The 17,181-nt window shown below is 44.3% G+C and overlaps 1 protein-coding gene across 7 annotated transcripts in view; it reads right to left on the reverse strand.

Moving 5' to 3' along the window:
- Window positions 1-14,072: 14,072 nt before the first annotated feature.
- The window catches only part of ano5a (anoctamin 5a), a 163,032-nt gene continuing 159,923 nt past the window's right edge, over window positions 14,073-17,181 (reverse strand). For all 7 annotated transcript variants that reach the window (XM_080189907.1, XM_080189903.1, XM_080189906.1 and 4 more), the window contains one exon: window positions 14,073-16,187. In XM_080189907.1, coding sequence (XP_080046033.1) covers window positions 15,963-16,187 — 225 coding nt within the window. In that variant the 3' untranslated portion in view covers window positions 14,073-15,962. The remainder of the gene's footprint in view (window positions 16,188-17,181) is intronic.

Raw genomic sequence — 17,181 nt, forward strand, 5'->3', positions numbered from 1 at the left:
ACTCCAGGCCCACAGTAATGTGTTGACTCTTAACTGCCACTCAAATCAAGGGCAATTAGGGATGGGCAACAAATGCTGGCCTTGCCAGAGACACATACGCCCCATAAAAGAATAAAGGAAGAGGGTGACTCACCACAGCTTTTCAAGGACAACGAGGGAAGGGCAATAAAAAAAATATTGGCCTGGTCAGTGATGCCCACATCCCATGAAACAATTGCTTAAAAATTGGAAGTTCTGGAACTGAGTTCAATCGAGTTTTTTGGCTGAGGGTACTATGGAGAAAGGATGGAGTTGAGGCAGAGCTCAGCTTTCATATGAAAGGAGAGGTTGAAGGGGTTGAATGGTATGGTGGCACAGTGGTTAGCATTACTTACTCACAGTAACAGGGACCCTGGTTCGATTCTGGCATTGGATAACTGTCTGTTTCCAGTTTGCACATTCTCCCTTGTCTGTAATCGGTTTCCTCCCCCCGGATTAGATAGATTGGCCATGCTAAATTGCCCCTGTGTCTCACAAATGGTGTACTTTAAGGAGATTGGCCGTGGTAAACGTGTGGGATTACAAGGATAAGGTGGGGAATGGGCCCGTGTAAGATGCTGTTTCAGAGAGACACAGAATCCCAACAGGGCAGAAGGAGCCATTCGGCCCATCAAGTCTGCATCAACTCCCCAAAACAGCATCCCACTCAAGCCCTATCCCCATAGCTCCACGTATTTTCCCCTCTAATTCCCCTAACCTTCCTTTAAGGGTCAATTTAGCATGGCCAATCCGCTTAACTTGCATGTTTTTGGAGTGTGGGAGGAAACCAGAGCACGCAGAGGAAACCCAAGCAGACATGGGGAGAAGGTGCAGACTCTGCACAGACAGTCACTCAAGGCTGGAATTGAACCCAGGTCCCTGGAGCTGTGAGGCAGCAGTGTTAACCACTGTGCCACTGTGCTGTATTGATAGACCCCGGTACTTAACTTTTAATTTATGGCTTTAAATTTAAAAAAGCCTTGCATACCGACGGGGCTATTTTAAAATGAATAGATCATAGCTCAAAGAAAGATTACATTCCTTCCCAAGCACTTGAAAGGTTAAGACAGCGATTGTTTAAGTGACTGGTGATTCTACAGATTGCAAAACTGAAATAAAAGCAAACTATGGCAGTCCTGGAAATCTGAAACCGGTGGAATTTTACAGCTTCGCTCGAGCGAGAGCAGAAAATCCCGTCCAAGGTCAACAGACACTTCCATTATCCGCCCCTCGCCCGCTCCGATTCCGTGGCAGGCATAGTGGTAGAATTCCAGTGAGGAAGTTTTGGAAAACCTCAGCAGGTCAGGCAGCATCTATGGAGAGAGAAACAGAAGAGTCACATAGGAGTCAAGCCAACTCTATTCCTCTCTCCAGTGGTGCTGTCAAAGCTGCTGAGTTTACCCTGCACTTTCTGCCTTTGTTTCAGGTTAACGTCCACAATTATTTGAATCATAGAATCCCAACAGTGCAGAAGGAGGCCATTCGACCCATCGAGTCTGCACTGACCACTCAGGCCCTATTCCGTACCCCATATATTTACCCTGCTAATCCCCCTGACACCAGAATCAGTGGTCAATCAACTTATCCTGCATATTTTCGGACTGTGGAAGGAAACCGGAGCACCCGGAAGAAGTCCATGCACACAGGGGAGAACGTGCAAACTCCACACACACACACACAGTGATCTGAGGCCATAATTGAACCCGAGTCCCTGGCGCTGTGAGACAGCATTGCTATCGACTGTGCCACCCTGCTTGCTTTTATTTCTACAGAGATTATCTATCATTTTAATTGCTGTATGTGTGGATGGTTTTCACCCTGCTGTGTTTGTCAGCATATCCTTGCATTTGGTGTTTTCAAATCGCCTATCGACCCATACTTTGTGTGGTCTCACCTGTCCACTCCTGTAACCCCATTCATAATATGGTTGAAAGTGCCTTACAGAATCTCTACACTGAAGAAGGGGGCCATTCAGCCCATCAATGTAGCAGGCTCAGTGGGTGTAGTGGGAGCAAGAAACTACAAAAGAAACTACAGATTTAGCTCAATCCATAGCACAAATCAGCCTCCCATCTATTGGCTCTGCCTAAACTTCCTGTTGCCTCAACAAAGCAGCCAGCATAATTAAGGACCCTACGCACCCCGGACATTCTCTCTTCTATCTTCTTCCATCGGGAAAAAGATACAAAAGTCTAAGGTCACGTACCAATTGACTTAAGAACAGCTTCCTTCTTGCTGCCATCAGACTTTTGAATGGACCTACCTTGCATTAAGTTGATCTTTCTCTACACCCTAGCTATGACTATAAAGCTACCTTCTGCACTCTCTCCTTTCCCAACAGTGCTGCTGTTTGCACATTCTCCTCGTGTCTGCATGGGTTTCCTCCAGGTGCTCCAGTTTCCTCCCACAGTCCAAAGATGTGCGGGTTAGGTTGATTGGCCATGCTAAAATTGCCCCTTAGTATCCTGAGATGAGTAGGTTAGAGGGATTAGCAGGTAAATATGTAGGGATGTGGGGGTAGGGCCTTGGTGGGATTGTGGTCAGCGCAGGGTCAATGGGCCAAATGGCATCTTTCTGCACTGTAGGGTTTCTATGATTCCATGATAGCACTGGCCAGCTAGCGTTTCCTTCTCTACGAATGGTACGCTTTGTCTGTATAGCATGCAAGAAACAATACTTTTCACTGTATTCTAATACATGTGACAATAACAAGAAATTAAATCAAATCAAACATGGCCTTCTGTGAAAGCAGATGATTTTGGGGACAAATAATTAGCCATGCCCTTGGGATGGAAGGCAATGGCTGGGCCAAATGGTCTTCGGAATTCATTTCACAAATTCACTTTCCGTAACCCAAACCCAATCTGACTGGTCAAAGCTGGAGGGGTGGGGGGGTGGGGAGAGCAGTTTCCTAAATGGTTATTTTCCTCCCCAGTTTACAATCCGCTCATCATCTCTCAACAAATTAAAATTAATTCGACAGGGCAACCCTACCATAAACAACCTTTCTAAATCCAGCCTCAGTGAACATGCAAATGCCAACTTCTCACAACTGAGGGAGGCCATCACCCATCTTAATTTCAGAAATAATGAATATACACATGTTTAAATGTTTTTACTTTTTAACCAAGTAACTATTTGGGAATGTCTCATCTCTGAGAAAGTGTGATTATCTGGTTGCAAACCAAATCTTACCAAGGTAAAGCTACATTCCTGCTGGTAATTGCCAAAAAAAGGATTCAATTTTCACGTTAAAGTTAGTCTTGAAATAACATCTTTAGCCCCTGTACCCTGGGGGAGGGTAGAATTATGCCGTGTCGAATTCACTCCGCATCCAGTAAACTCACTGAAATGTGCCACTTACTGTTTATTGAAATGCCCCACTTACTTGTGCAGTTGGGTGAATCATAACTCCAGCTTTCCTGCTCTGCCAAGCACATGGGTTTAGATCCCTGGACTTTCTGACCCTGTCTGTAAGCAACTATGGAGCTTTTAGCAGTTTATCGCATTTCACCAGGGTAACCCGACTATGTGATCCGAAGCAAAGTGTGATTCTGTTATCTAACTTGTTACCTTAATGACATCTACGTTGACAAACATGGTCTTAGATGCTAATTTTAAAGCAAGGGGGAGGGGCAGGGGGATTCGCTATCGATGGTGTGAACCAATTCAGATTAATGGGTGTTTTCATGCAATGGCCAGCATCTTCACAACCCAGTCCGAGCTAGAGTCTAGAAAGTGTTTTTAACATTACTCTGTGTGCCAGAGGCATGTCTGTGCCATGGTAGCTAAGGATGCTTTCTACGACCTTGGAGATGTAAATTTAGGCTCTGATATTTTTGATTTGATTTGATTTAGTATTGTCACATATAGAAATATACAGTGAAAAATATTGTTTCTTGTGTGATATACAGACAAAGCATACCATTCATAGAGAAGGAAAGGAGACAGTGCAGAATGCAGTGTTACCATTATATCCAGGGTATAAAAAAAAATCAACTGAATGTGAAGTAGGTCCATTTGAAAGTCTGACAGCAGCAGGGAAGAAGCTGTTCTTGGAGCGGGTTGTACGTGTCCTCAGACTTAAGTATCTTTTTCTCGACAGTAGAAAGGTGGAAGAGCACATGTTGGAGTATGTATATGGAGAAGGTTCTGGGGGGTTGAGGTACACTCATGACTGCTTGCCAGAAACCTCTCTCGTGGTTGCACTTCAGGAGCTGGTGATTGGGCAGCGTGATGCATCTTCCCGTGGTCCATTGATGTGAAGGTCAGAGGGGGAAGTCCACCACCCACATTAAATGTTATTGTCCTCAAACTCAGCACCCTGAAGCAAAGATATATATAAATGAACTTTCAACTTTTGTTCTTGAAGGTGAGTTTGATTTTTAGAGTGACCCTGATTAACGCAATCAGAAAATCATTTGTGGTTTGTAGAACATTGTGCACGGTAAAAAGCCCATGCAATTCCCTATCAGAAAAACTGCAAAAGAGGAGTTATTGTCAATTCACTGCCACGCTATTGAAAACACCAATGTCATCCTAGGATATGTAGGTCAGATAAGGAAACTGCCTTTCACTGTGAACATAAACAGAGTTGGGAGAGTGCTCAAACTGTGACTGTCACAGCATTTGAAATGATGTGTTAGGTCTTGATGAAGCTGCAGACATTTGTACCATTCAGCGCTGACAAAAGAAAAGGTGCATATCAATGAAGTGCTGCACAACAACTCACCATGTCTCCATCTTCCCACATCATTGAAGAATAGGACTACACAGCATGTCAGGGTGAGTCGACACATCTTACATCCCTGTTAATGTTGATCATTCACTCCAGTTTTGCTCCAATGGAAATGGACAGGGTTTTGAAATAACAATAACTGTTAAGCTATCAGCATTTACCATCATAAGCAGTAAATCTCACAGCAACTTCAAGCATGTGTACACGTGCAGGTAAATGTGAAAGACAGAGATTTGTTATTTGATTTGTCATATTTACCCATTAAATATGCCAGTAAAAGTTAGGGCTCGTACATTCAATTACAATGAAATATTTATTGGTGTGATAAACAACTCTCTTATTTCCTTTAGCTGGGTGCAACCTTTTTTTATTCATTCACGTCACCAGTAGGCTTACATTAACACGACAATGAAGTCACCATGAAAATCCCTAGTTGCCACACTCTGGTGTCTGTTCTGAGGGAGAATTTAGCATGGCTAATGCACCTAACCAGCGCGTCTTTTGGACTGTGGGAAGAAATTGGAGCATCTGGAGGAAACTCATGCAGATAACATGCAGACTGCACACTGACAGTGACCCAAGCTGGAAATCGAACCCAGCTCCCTGGCACTGTAAGGCAACAATGCTAACCACTGTACCGCCGTGTCGCTATTATTCCGTGCGGGGCCTTTACATTATTTTGTGTAACTATGCATTTGCAGATTCATAAACATAATTAACTTGCTGTCAACTTACAGGTAGAAGGAACATTAGTGGTAAATTATAATTACCACCAAACTATTGCTCCAGTACAGAAAATTTACCATTAACAAGTGTAGAGATTTTTCTTTCTGTATCCTTTATCTCTTGATTGTAATCCCGCCTTTCTTTCAATCACTTCATTTCATGTTCTGTACATGAACCTTAACTGCCATTTCCTGCTTGAATTTTGTGTGTGTTTCAGAAAAGATCCTTCAAGCTGAGTAGTTAAGGGCACGGTTTTGTTTATGCAGGTTCTAAGTCCCTGTTGAGGTACAGCTCTGGGTTGGATTTCTACTTCCAGTACAAAATCCCACAGAGGGGAGGAGATGGTCTAGTGATATTATCACTAGATTATTAATCCTCATCCCCTTACCCTTTCATTTGCTCGGAACCTATCACATTATCTAACTTTTCCCAGTTCCGATCAAATGTCACAGGTCTGCAATGTTCACTTAGATTCTCTCTCCAGAGATGTTGTCAAATTTTCTTTTTATTCACTCATGGGACATGGGCATTGCTGGCTGGGCCAGCATTTATTGCCCATCCCTAGTTGCCCTTATTCACAGGGCAGTTGAGAGTCCGCTGTGGCTCTGAAGTCACATCTAGGCCAGACCGGTTAAGGATGGCAGATTTCCTTCTCTAAAGGACATTAGTGAACCAGATGGGTTTTTTATGACAATCGACAATGGTTTCATGGCCCTCAGTAGATACTTAATTCCAGATTTTTTAAATTGAATTCAAATTCTACCGTCTGCTGTGACGGGATTCGAATCCAGGTCCCCAGAGCATTAGCTTAGCTTCTGGATTAATAGTTAATTATTAATCTAATAATACCACTAGGCCATCACCTCCTCTTGTTGAGAATTTTCATCATTCTCCACTTTTGTTTCAAGATCTCTGGCATCTGCAGAATTTTACCTTTCGAGTTGGACAGTGTTTTTGGTTTGTTTATCATAGCTGATCAAATTATTCAGCTCCAAACCACACAAATCTCACTGAAACAGAAAGCCTGCTGTGCTGAGTGGGTGGACGGTTACTTGGAGAGCTGACCTAGCGTACAGACCATCAGAAATTCTTTGCCACCTGCGGCTACGAGAGGTCCAAAGGCACGGTAAGATTGTGAAAACATTCCAGGCTGCAGCCCTGTAAGTTCTTGGTGTTGTTCAATTCAAGCACTAATTTTTTGCCTCTGTCAATAGCAGTCAAGGCTGCGAGACATTCCATTGAATGGAAGGCATTTGTATCTGTCTGTACCAGGCAGGAGCCTAATCACGCATGCACCCAGCTTAGTAATGAGGCATGCACCCAGTTTAGTAATGAGGGCATTTAACAAGCTCACTCACATTTCTAGCAAAGTTCTGTTCATTACAGACACACATTAAAGGGAAAGTCGTTCAAATCTCAACTTTAAAAGGGCTGAGGAAATGTTTCCACTTTTTTTTGTCAAGTCAGCTCACGGTTGGAGCCTTAATTCCACGTTCGTCGCCAACATTTTGTTTCTTGATTTTATATTCTTTCCCAGCTAGTTATTGACAACACTCAGGGCCAAATTTCAGAGCGCACAGCCCTGACATGGAGCTCTGTTAGGAATAGGGCAGCACAGTGGTCAGTACTGCTGCCCCACAGTGCTGGGGACCCGGATTCGATTCCTGGCTTGGGCCACCGTCTGTGCGGACTCCGCAGGTTCTCCCCGTGTCTACGTGAGTGTTCTCCAGCTGCTCTGGTTTTCCCTCCACAGCCTGAAAGACGTGCCGGTTGGGTGCACTGGCCATGCTAAATTCTCCCTCAGCGTATCCGAACAGGCACCAGAGTGTGGCGACTTGGGGATTTTCACAGTTAACTTCATTGCAGTGTTAGCGTAAGCTACTTGTGGCACTAATAAATAAATAAAAACTGTTATCGGGACATTTCAGACATACTTCTCAGTTTCTGAGGATTTCTTCTGGGAGCAGACAGTCGCTCATTAATAATGGCATCAATTTTGTGTCCGTGTCTGCCACAAGCATAAAATCCAGCGAAATTCAGGGAACGCGATTCTTGCCAGTGAGAGCTTGTTTCTCGGTTTTCTCACTCCTCTCTGGTGATGTAAGAATGGTTTGTCCACAAAGGGCTAGAACCTCATTGTAATACATTAAATACATTGTATATAGTTAATGAGCCCTCCCCCCCGACACAGGATCCCCCCCTCACTTAATATTCACCCCGTCAGCGAGGTTTAGAGCAGGTGTAGAAAGGTGTGAACCAGTGGAAGGGATTCCCTTTGGGAGCGCAAAGTTAAATATAACCCGCAGGGGGGAAAAGGGTAATGCTCAGGCATTGCCTCCTAATACAGGTTGGCATTGCACTGCCAATCTGTGAAAGGGGGCAGTGCCTGGGTAGGACCCTCTGGTGAGCCACATGGAGCTAGGGGTTCCCATTCTGATGGCTGGGGAGAGAGGGGAACTCTTGACGCTTGGGCAATGGGGAAGGAGGTGGGCGGGGAGGGGGAGTGTGGAGAGCCCCCAGTGCTTGCTCGGTGGTGAGGCACAGGGGAGGGGTGTGTACAGTTTCTTGGGAAGGTCGCCACGGTTTGACAAAATGGACACACCTCAGGCAACAATACATTCCTCAAGTGCAGCTGTAGAGGTTCAGGAGCTGGGGCAATCCATCACATGCTGCAGTCTACATTTCCTGCTTCTATGTATATTTAACCTGTTATAGCTCTTTGTCCCATAGCTTGACCTTTTAATTTTGATGCAGTTAGCATTTTAAATTATCTCAATATATTCCCTTTCAAGGATTCAAACAGCAACCACATTTCTTTTACAGGGGTGTAAACGAGACTAATTGGATGATTCCTTCAAAGAGTTGGCAAGACATGGTAGATCAAATGGATCTTCTGGTTCGGCTGGTGTGGGTTAGATTGGTGCTCATCTCACATTCATACTGACTGGGGACAGTCTTGTTCTATGCACACTAGAGATTGTGGTGCTGTGTGTCGGAACTGCCCTCTGGCAGAGAACTGAAATAAAAAAAATCATTTACAAGATGTGGGTGTTGCTGGCTAGGCCAGCATTTATTACCCATCCCTAACTACCTTCAATTTCAGAGGGCAGTTGAGGGTCAACCACATTGCTGTGGCTCTGGGGTCACGTGTAGGTCAGACTAGGTAAAGATGGCAGATTTCCCTTCCTAAAGGACAGTAGTGAACCAGATGGACTTTTGCGACAATGATTTCATAGTCATAAGACTTTTAATTTCAGATTTTTATTGAATTTAAATTTCACCCTCTGCCATGGTGGGTTTTGAACGCATGTCTTCACAGCATTACCCTGAGTCTCCGGATTAATAGTTCAGTGGCAATACCATTATGCCACTGCCTCCCCACTGTAGTGCATGCAATGACAGCTGATCCCCAAGCCAACAGTTCTGTACATTTCCCTTGTGAGACACCTTCCATGAGTCTCCAGTGGAAACATAGAAAAACTACAGCACAAACAGGCCCTTCGGCCCACAAATTGCACCGAACGTGTCCCTACCCACTAGGCTTACCTATAACTCAAAGTCTTGGATCTTTGCATGTGCCATGTCCCCTCACGCCCCGTCCTAACACCTTAAGTGAAAAATCAAACACTCATCATAGCCCCACCCAAAAAAAAAATGAAAATTGCTGGTATTGTAAATGCTGGTAAAACACATGGAAAAACACTGAAGGGGTTTCCTCGACGTTGTAAAGTGTTTTATTTCATTCGAGTCGGGTACAAAGCAAATGTGTTATCCTGAATAAACATAGTTGTATCATTTAAAAGGCAAATATGGTCTTACAAGAAACAATCATCTGGAACTGGAGACCAGAAACATTCAGTATCAGTAAAACATCTGCAATGAAGCCATCATTCTGGAGCAGGAGAGGGAAAGCCAGAACGAAAGCAAAGAAGGGTTTACAAAAATACACTATACAAATAATAAAAAACTGTTACTAACCAGCATGTTATATTTTTCACCTTTCCTTCAATGAAACAAAATAGTTTTTTTTTAAATATACATGTAACAGTAGCCAATACTTAGTAAATATTTGGACTCGTTTTCTGTTCCTCTTTCCCCAGGCATTTTTAGCTACTAAAGTCAAAAATGCTCGGGGTGCCCGCTCGGGTTAAATAAAAATATCTTTACCCAACTGGATTCACAATGTAGGGCAATACTGCTCGATACAGGTACTGTAAACATATATGGCTTATTGAAATCTTGGCATAAGGCATACCTTCCCTGTGTGAAGTTTATACTCCACTGTTAGAGAGCAGCGACAGGTTTTGGTGAAGTAATTGCCGTTTGCTCTTATGCGAAGAGGGACAAATGCACGGCGATATCTTCAGAAAACAAATGACAGTCAGGGAAAAGGCTTGGTGTGTAGCTGCAATGTCGAGATGGGAAAGATTGTGACACATCGTGTTGCAGTAAATATATCTGTTTTGTGAGGTCTCCTTCGAAGGCACCGTGTTATTTAAAAGAGGTTTATTTAAAGTTGCATTGGTAGCAAGTTACTGCTGACTTCATTTCAGTGTCCTGGCTTGGAGTATTATTTTTTTTTAAACAGGTTAAATACAGGCATATTCAATATTTACAGCAGTTATGAACGTGTTATACGAAATGCATGCTTCTATCTCCATTAAAACAACAGCCAAGTGTTAAGTTCCCTTGGAATCTCTTGGCTTTAATAGGTTTTAATTTTCTATTCTAATTCTGCAGTTCTGAACATGCATCAATACTTTTCTACGGTTGAAATGTTGGATAATGTTTGTAGATTAAAGAATCTTCACTCCCTTCCCTAATAGTGCATGAGAGATACAAGGGAAAACACTTGCATAGACGAACCACCTTTAGTTCGAATTTACTCCTTACTATATTGCAGGGAACTTATTTCCCCGTCACACCTCATCAATAGCTAGTTGCAGCACCAAATTCTCAGTCCTGTTATCTATTGTGTTGTGTGAAGTTAATGTGGACCTTTCACACAATAAAGAAAGCTCAGATTGATGAGGAAACTGCCTGATATTTGCTCTAACTTTAGTATCCCAGGGCAGGCATGATGGCACAGTGGTTAGCACTGCTGCCTCACTGTGTCAGAGACCCGGGTTCACTTCTGGCCTTGGGCCACTGTCTGTGTAGAGTTTGCACATTCTCCCCAGGTCTGAGCGAGTTTCCTTTGAGTGCTCCGGTTTACTTCCACAGCCCAAAGATGGGTGGGTTAGGTGGATTGGCCGTGCTAATTTGTGCCTTAGTGTCCCAAGATGTGCAGGTTAAGTGGAACATTCATGGTAAATGCACTGGGTAAGATGCTCTTTTGGAGAGTTGGTGCAAACTTGATGGGCCGAGTGGGCTTCGTCTGCACTGTAGGGATTCCACGGACTGTAACTGCATTGGCAGAGTGTCCATATCTCTCTTTCAATGGCAGATTGCTGTTCAGGTGTGTCCCAAACAGGTGCCAATACAATAGAATGTGCTGAGCTGAAATATAACAGCCATGAGGCAAGTGGCAGCTTTCTAATCACATCTCCTTCATGCTTGGTTTCGCTGCACTGAATTTTTATCAAACAACTGGAGTTCTCAATTTAACAGCAAAACATTTGAGCGCTGAACATCTGGATTCCTGCACATTGTTATTTCTCAATTTGCACCAGTTCTTTGGCTTTGAGTACATTATTAATGATAACGTCATTGAAATACAATTTACAAAAAAAAAACACATTAACTTTAAACAGAAATGGTTTTTTGGTATTCTACGGATGGGTTTACAAAAGTCTCTTCCAGAGCTTTCATTCACAAATCACAATGCTGCGCTATTCTAATCAAACTGAGTCACTTTAAATAAGGAAATGCACAATTCTTTCACAACAACATCCTACCCAGATCAAAATCTGTTCTTCCAAATGAATATCCAGCAGCTCACAGTGACCAGGTAAAGCCGCAGCTTCAGAACCTCTAGGCTTTAGAGATAACAAGAGCCAGAGTGTGGGCACTTAGAGCAGACACTAAAATAGCTGAGAGTTTTAAAAAAAAGAGTATGGAGACAAGTTAACCAGAAGATCCACAGTTAAGAGGGCAACCAAGTGAAGCAACCTTTGCAAATCTTGATAATGTCCTATTATGTTTCACATTTCTGAGCTCAGCTCTTAATGGGGTATCTTCAAGTGTAATGATGCTACCAGCACAGATCCCTCTCTGATATTTAGAATATAACCTTCATTCGTTAATGTAGCTTGAACAAGAATAACCGCAGCTTTAATTAGAGACCAACTTTCAGTCCTTTTTCACAGTTCCCAGTTCCTACTCTATCGTGCAACCTAATGGTTTCCTTTCGTAAAATTACATACGAGGACCCCTAAGCTTTTGCAACAGTTTAAAAAAATAATTAAATCTAATCATTGTAAAAACAGAAGCAAGTGAGATCAATGAATCTTCAGTGGTGAGAATGAACTGAAGCTGGAATCATTTTCTAAACCGGCATCAGTAAAGAGGAAGAAAAATCCGGAGTAGATAATACGCAGCTGAGTGAGATCTGGGTGTCTGCTACTGACAACTGTGGCTACTTTTGGTATCCCAGGCCAGAACGACATTCAACTCCATCAGTTCAACAGCCGAGTGGAGTCCAATTTTATGTCAACCTTTATTAATCCTCTGGATTTCAAAACTCAGCAGAGAGGAAAAAGGCATCCTGGTTTTAGCGGTTGGAAAACGCAGACATAGGGTGGAGAAGACTTCAATCAATGTATTCTCTTTACATGAGGTCCAATTTACATCTAGGCCTATACTAGAACAAACCAATTATCTGTTCAAATGAGAGGCAAGTGACAATTTCATTGGCCATTTGTGATGGTAAGAGGCAACTTGTTATTGCAAATGAGACCAGACTAATATCCCCTCCCCCACAAGCATCTGTGAATTTTGCAGTATTATGGAGTGGGTGCAAACTTGCGTGGGGACACCATCCACTGTTTGGTCTGCTATTTTGTCAATGAATATGTCCCCCATGTGAATGAGGCTGGAAGTGACAAATGTCCTCTGCCACTTGTCCTGCTGGATAATGGGCTACCAATATGATGCCTTAACTAATGGTATTGAGGGCGCCATGTTGCAGTTGGTCACCTTGGACCTCTGCCTTAATTATGACACAATTTCTCGGCAAAGTTCCTCAACGGGGAAGTAAACCTTCTTGTCACAAGGCATCGCAGTGGTGGCTGGACCTTATGCCCCAATGGAGAGGCCCAGTCCACCACCTCACAGCTAATCCTCCTCACTGAAATCCCCCAGCCTGGTTTGTTTAGCTAGGTTTGTGTTAGACTGACTGTTTAGCTTCCTGTAACAGGCATTTTCCACTAATACAAACATCACTGCAATCAAAACGTTTTAAAATTAAAACTGTATGTTTTTTCAACAGTATATATGTGTGGCAATGACTTAAAAAAAAACACATTGGAATTTTAAAAAAAATTAAAATGGGAATTAAACAAACATTTATTCCCATTAATCATTGCATCAGTCATGGAGGAAACTAGCAATGTGACTGTATTAATATGTGTTCCTGGAGTATACCTTGCCTCCTGGAAGGGCGGCGTGGTGGCACAGTGGTTAGCACTGCTGCCTCACTGCGCCAGGGACGTGGGTTCGAATCCCAGCTTGGGTCACTGTTTGTATGGAGTCTGCATGTTCTCCCCGTGTCTGCGTGGGTTTCCTCCAGGTGCTCAGGTTTCCTCCCACAATCCAAAAGTGCTGGTTAGGTGCATTGGCCATGCTCAATTGCCTCTCAGTGTACCTGAACAGGGGCCAGGAGTGTGGTGACAAGGAGATTTTTATAGTAACTTCATTGCAGTGTTAATGTAAGCCTGCTTGTGACACTAATAAAAAAACTTTAAACGCCTTTTACCCCATCTCCCTTGATCTTTTTAGCTCCAAGAGCTATATTTAATTTCTTCTTGAAATCAGACAATGTTTGATCCTCAACTTCATGCTGTGGTAGTGAATTCCATACATTCATCACCCTCTGGGTGAAGAAATTTCTCCTCACCTCAGTCCTAAAATGTTTATCGATCATCCTCAAACTATGACCCCATAGTTCTGGACTCCCCCACCACTAGGAACATTCTTTCTCAATCTACCTTCTCCAACAGAGTTTAGGTTCTGGGAGTCTCAGGGTGGGGAGGAGAGGTGAGGCCCAGGGAAGTTGGCAGAGGGATTGGTGAGATTGGTAGAGAGGCTGGGAGTAGGGAGGGGGGATTCAACAAGAGTCAGTCCTTTTCAAGGGCTGCTGGACATCAAAAAGGAGGCTGCCTCCCACCCCACCCCTTCCTGCTTCAAGCCTGATTTTCTGGGAAGACCACTCTGCCACTGAACCACCCCATTTCCCCCCCACCACACCACTGAAAATTGAGGCTGGGTGGGTTCAAGTGGTCAAAGGGCCTCAACTGATGCAATGGCGGGCGGGCTGGCTCGCTCCGGCCTCACCTGTCCAAACATAACATAGTGGAGAAGGGCGGGAACCTGGTGGGAAGGTCCCATTGCCTACAAACCCGCCAGTGGGGAAACATAAAATGGTGGCGACAGCTCAGGACATGTGTGATTGGAACAAAATACACTCACTCTGCACCTTATACACCCACCGGTTTAATAATCATAGAGACTCGTAGAATCCCGACAGTGCGGAAGGAGGCCATTTGGCCCATTGAGTCTACACCGACCACAATCCCGCCCAGGACCTATCCCCATAACCCCACATGTTTACCCTGTTAATTCCCTGACACTAGGGTCAATTTAGCATGGCCAGTCAATCTAACGCGCATATCTTTGTGGGAGGAAACCGGAGCACCCGGAGGAAACCCACACAGACACGGGGAGAACATGCAGTCTCTACACAGACCTGAGGCCGGAATTGAACCCGGCTCCCTGGCGCTGTGAGGCAGCAGTGTTAACTACTGTGCCACCATTCTGAACAATTGATTGCAACTTCCAAGAGCACATCTTGATTTTAAATAAATAAAATTTGATTTTAAATAAAATAGTACATTTCCTTCCTTGTCACCTGAAACTAGTGCACGGTCCAATGTCGAGATGTTGGTTAAGAATAAAGAGTTGGAAAGTGTTTGGCTCTAGTCATTGTATTATTTTTAGGAAACTGATGGATTTTTCATCCAGCATATGTAGAAAGAATTGAGAGGATTTGTATCTCGGGCCTTTTGCCGTCATCTCGTCTAGAAGATACATGTGATATGGTTACTGAGAGATCAGTGGATTAGCATCTACCCATTAGACTCTAGGTCTGGAGGATGTGGTTGTGGGGTGGGCAAGGTCTCAGTTCATGGGTGGAATTTGCCTGTCTCACCCACCATGGGAATTGTAGAGGGTTGGGAGTCCATGCAAAGGTCCGTTGACCTCGGATGGAATTTCTGGCCTGAAAATCCCACCCCACGTGTTACATTGTGCAAGTTTACTCTTCAATTTTGCCGCGTTATCACAAGCTGGGGGCCATGCTGGCGAATTTCTGCGGTGTGCGGACAAAAGGGACAAGAATAACGGAAAGAGAGATACAGAAGAGACGTCAAAAAGGAAAGAAAGAGACAGGGTGGGGAAAGGCAAGTGGCTGAGAAAAAAATATGTAGGGGATAGGATCGAGTCAATGGAGCGAAGCCAAGAAATGGAAAGATGTTTGTGGGCAGCACGGTGGCACCATGGTTAGCACTGCTGCCTCAACAGCGCCAGGGACCCGGGTTCAAATCCGGCTCAGGTGACTGTGTGGAATTTGCATGTTCTCCCGGAGTCTGCGTGGGTTTCCTCAGGTGCTCTTGTTTCCTCCCACAGTCCAAAGATGTGCGGTTAGGTTAATTGGCCATGCTTAATTGACCCTGAGCGTCTGGAGGACCAGTGGGGCGAATATATGAGATTACGGGGATAGGCCCCGGGTGGGATGGTTGCCGGTGCAGGCTCGATGGGCCAAATGGCCTCTTTTTGCACGATAGGGGTTCTATGATCAGAGGACCGCGTTGCTTCTGATTCCCGACGAGGTAAGAAGATAAGTATGAAATATGTCTTTAACAATCATATTCTTCCCGATCCTATTTGCTAGCTCTTCAACATGCCGAGTGTGGTTACATTTTGGGAGGTTTAACAGTCAGGTTCTTACAACAACAACAGACATTCTTCCTCATCCCATGGGAACGGCAAATTAGAAGACGACAGAAACCATTAATTCCAACTTAGAAAGCTGCTCTGATAGAAGCCCGATGTCGCACTGAAAGCAGGAGCTCACTGGGTCTACGGTAGGACGTATCACCCGAATTGGTGGTCTCAGCATCGCGACTGCTGCCAGCCTAATCCCGCGCCATCGTGGCAGGTTGCTCATTGTTAAAGAAAACAAAACAATTGTTTTTTTTTCCTGTTGCGGACAACAAAGAAACACGTCTTTTCTTCTCACGTTTGAAACCTGCCACCGCGTGGACTATAACTCCCCCTTCAGCAGCTCCACCTTCTCCGCCTGGACCGACACCTCCTTGTTCCCGGAACAGCCCCCCTGGCCAACCAGCATCTCTTTGAGTTTGTTGAGTTCGTACTCGTGCAGAATCTTTTGCGTTAAGTACTTCTCCCGTTTTATGCGAGCCTTCACCTCGCTCGGGACGTCCGGAATCAGCGCCGCGATTGCAAACTTCACCAGGAAGACGACATGCTGGAGTTAAAGAGCAAAAAAGGGTTCATTATCACATCATCTTACAGATTAGAACAGAGGACATTGGACAGTCAAGGCAAAAGCCTGACAGAATGTCATTTGATCTGGGCACTCGGGGGTGTAATTCTCCCCGCCTCTGCGTGGGTTTCCTCCGGGTACTCCGGATTCCTCCCACAGTTCAAAGACGTGAAGGTTTGGTTGAGTTGCCATGTTAAAATTGACCCTAGCATCAGGGGGATTAGCAGGGTAAGTGTGTGGGGTTGCAGGAGTAGGGCCTGGGTGGGACTGTGGTTGGTACTAACTGAATGGCCTCCTTCTGTGCTGCAGGAATTCAATGATTCTATGAAGTTTCTGAAATCTGTAATAATTAATGATATCTGATTTATCCAAGGCAGAGGGGTCGATTACGAGGGGGGGGGGGCACAGTTTTAGGGTAAGGGGCTGGAGATTCAGAGGGGATTTGAGAAAACATTTTCACTCAGAGGGTAGTGAGAATCCTGGGAAGATAGTGGAGGCTGGAAAGCTTACAACCTTTAAAAGTATTAGGTAGAGGACTTCAAATATAACATTCAAGGACATGGTACAAGCGCAGGAAATTGGGATTAGTATGACTTGGTACAGACTCGATGGGCCAAAGGGCCTTTCCTACACTGTATGAGTTTGTCACTCTATTACTTAGAGGTTTTTAGCCAAGAAAACTTACAACCTTGACTCTTTGGTTGACTCTTAACTGCCCTCTGAAACCGCGGAACAAGCCACTCAGTTCAACAGCAATTGGGTCATTTGCTGCCCCAGCCAGCAATGCCCACCTCCCATGAAAGAGTAAAAAATAAGTTACCACTTAATCCTAGGTAGCTGTGAATAGGAACACACTTCCAGCTAGATGCCAGCTCCCCTATTTGGAATTCCCACTGGAAGTGTTAGTGGATATTTAAGTGGAAACTTTCAACTTGTCAATCCTCAAGGCTTTTAGAAGGCGTATGGGACATGTGTT

Source organism: Carcharhinus amblyrhynchos, chromosome 6 (assembly GCF_965287045.1).
Source record: "Carcharhinus amblyrhynchos chromosome 6, sCarAmb.v2.hapA, whole genome shotgun sequence".
Lineage (NCBI taxonomy): Eukaryota > Metazoa > Chordata > Chondrichthyes > Carcharhiniformes > Carcharhinidae > Carcharhinus > Carcharhinus amblyrhynchos.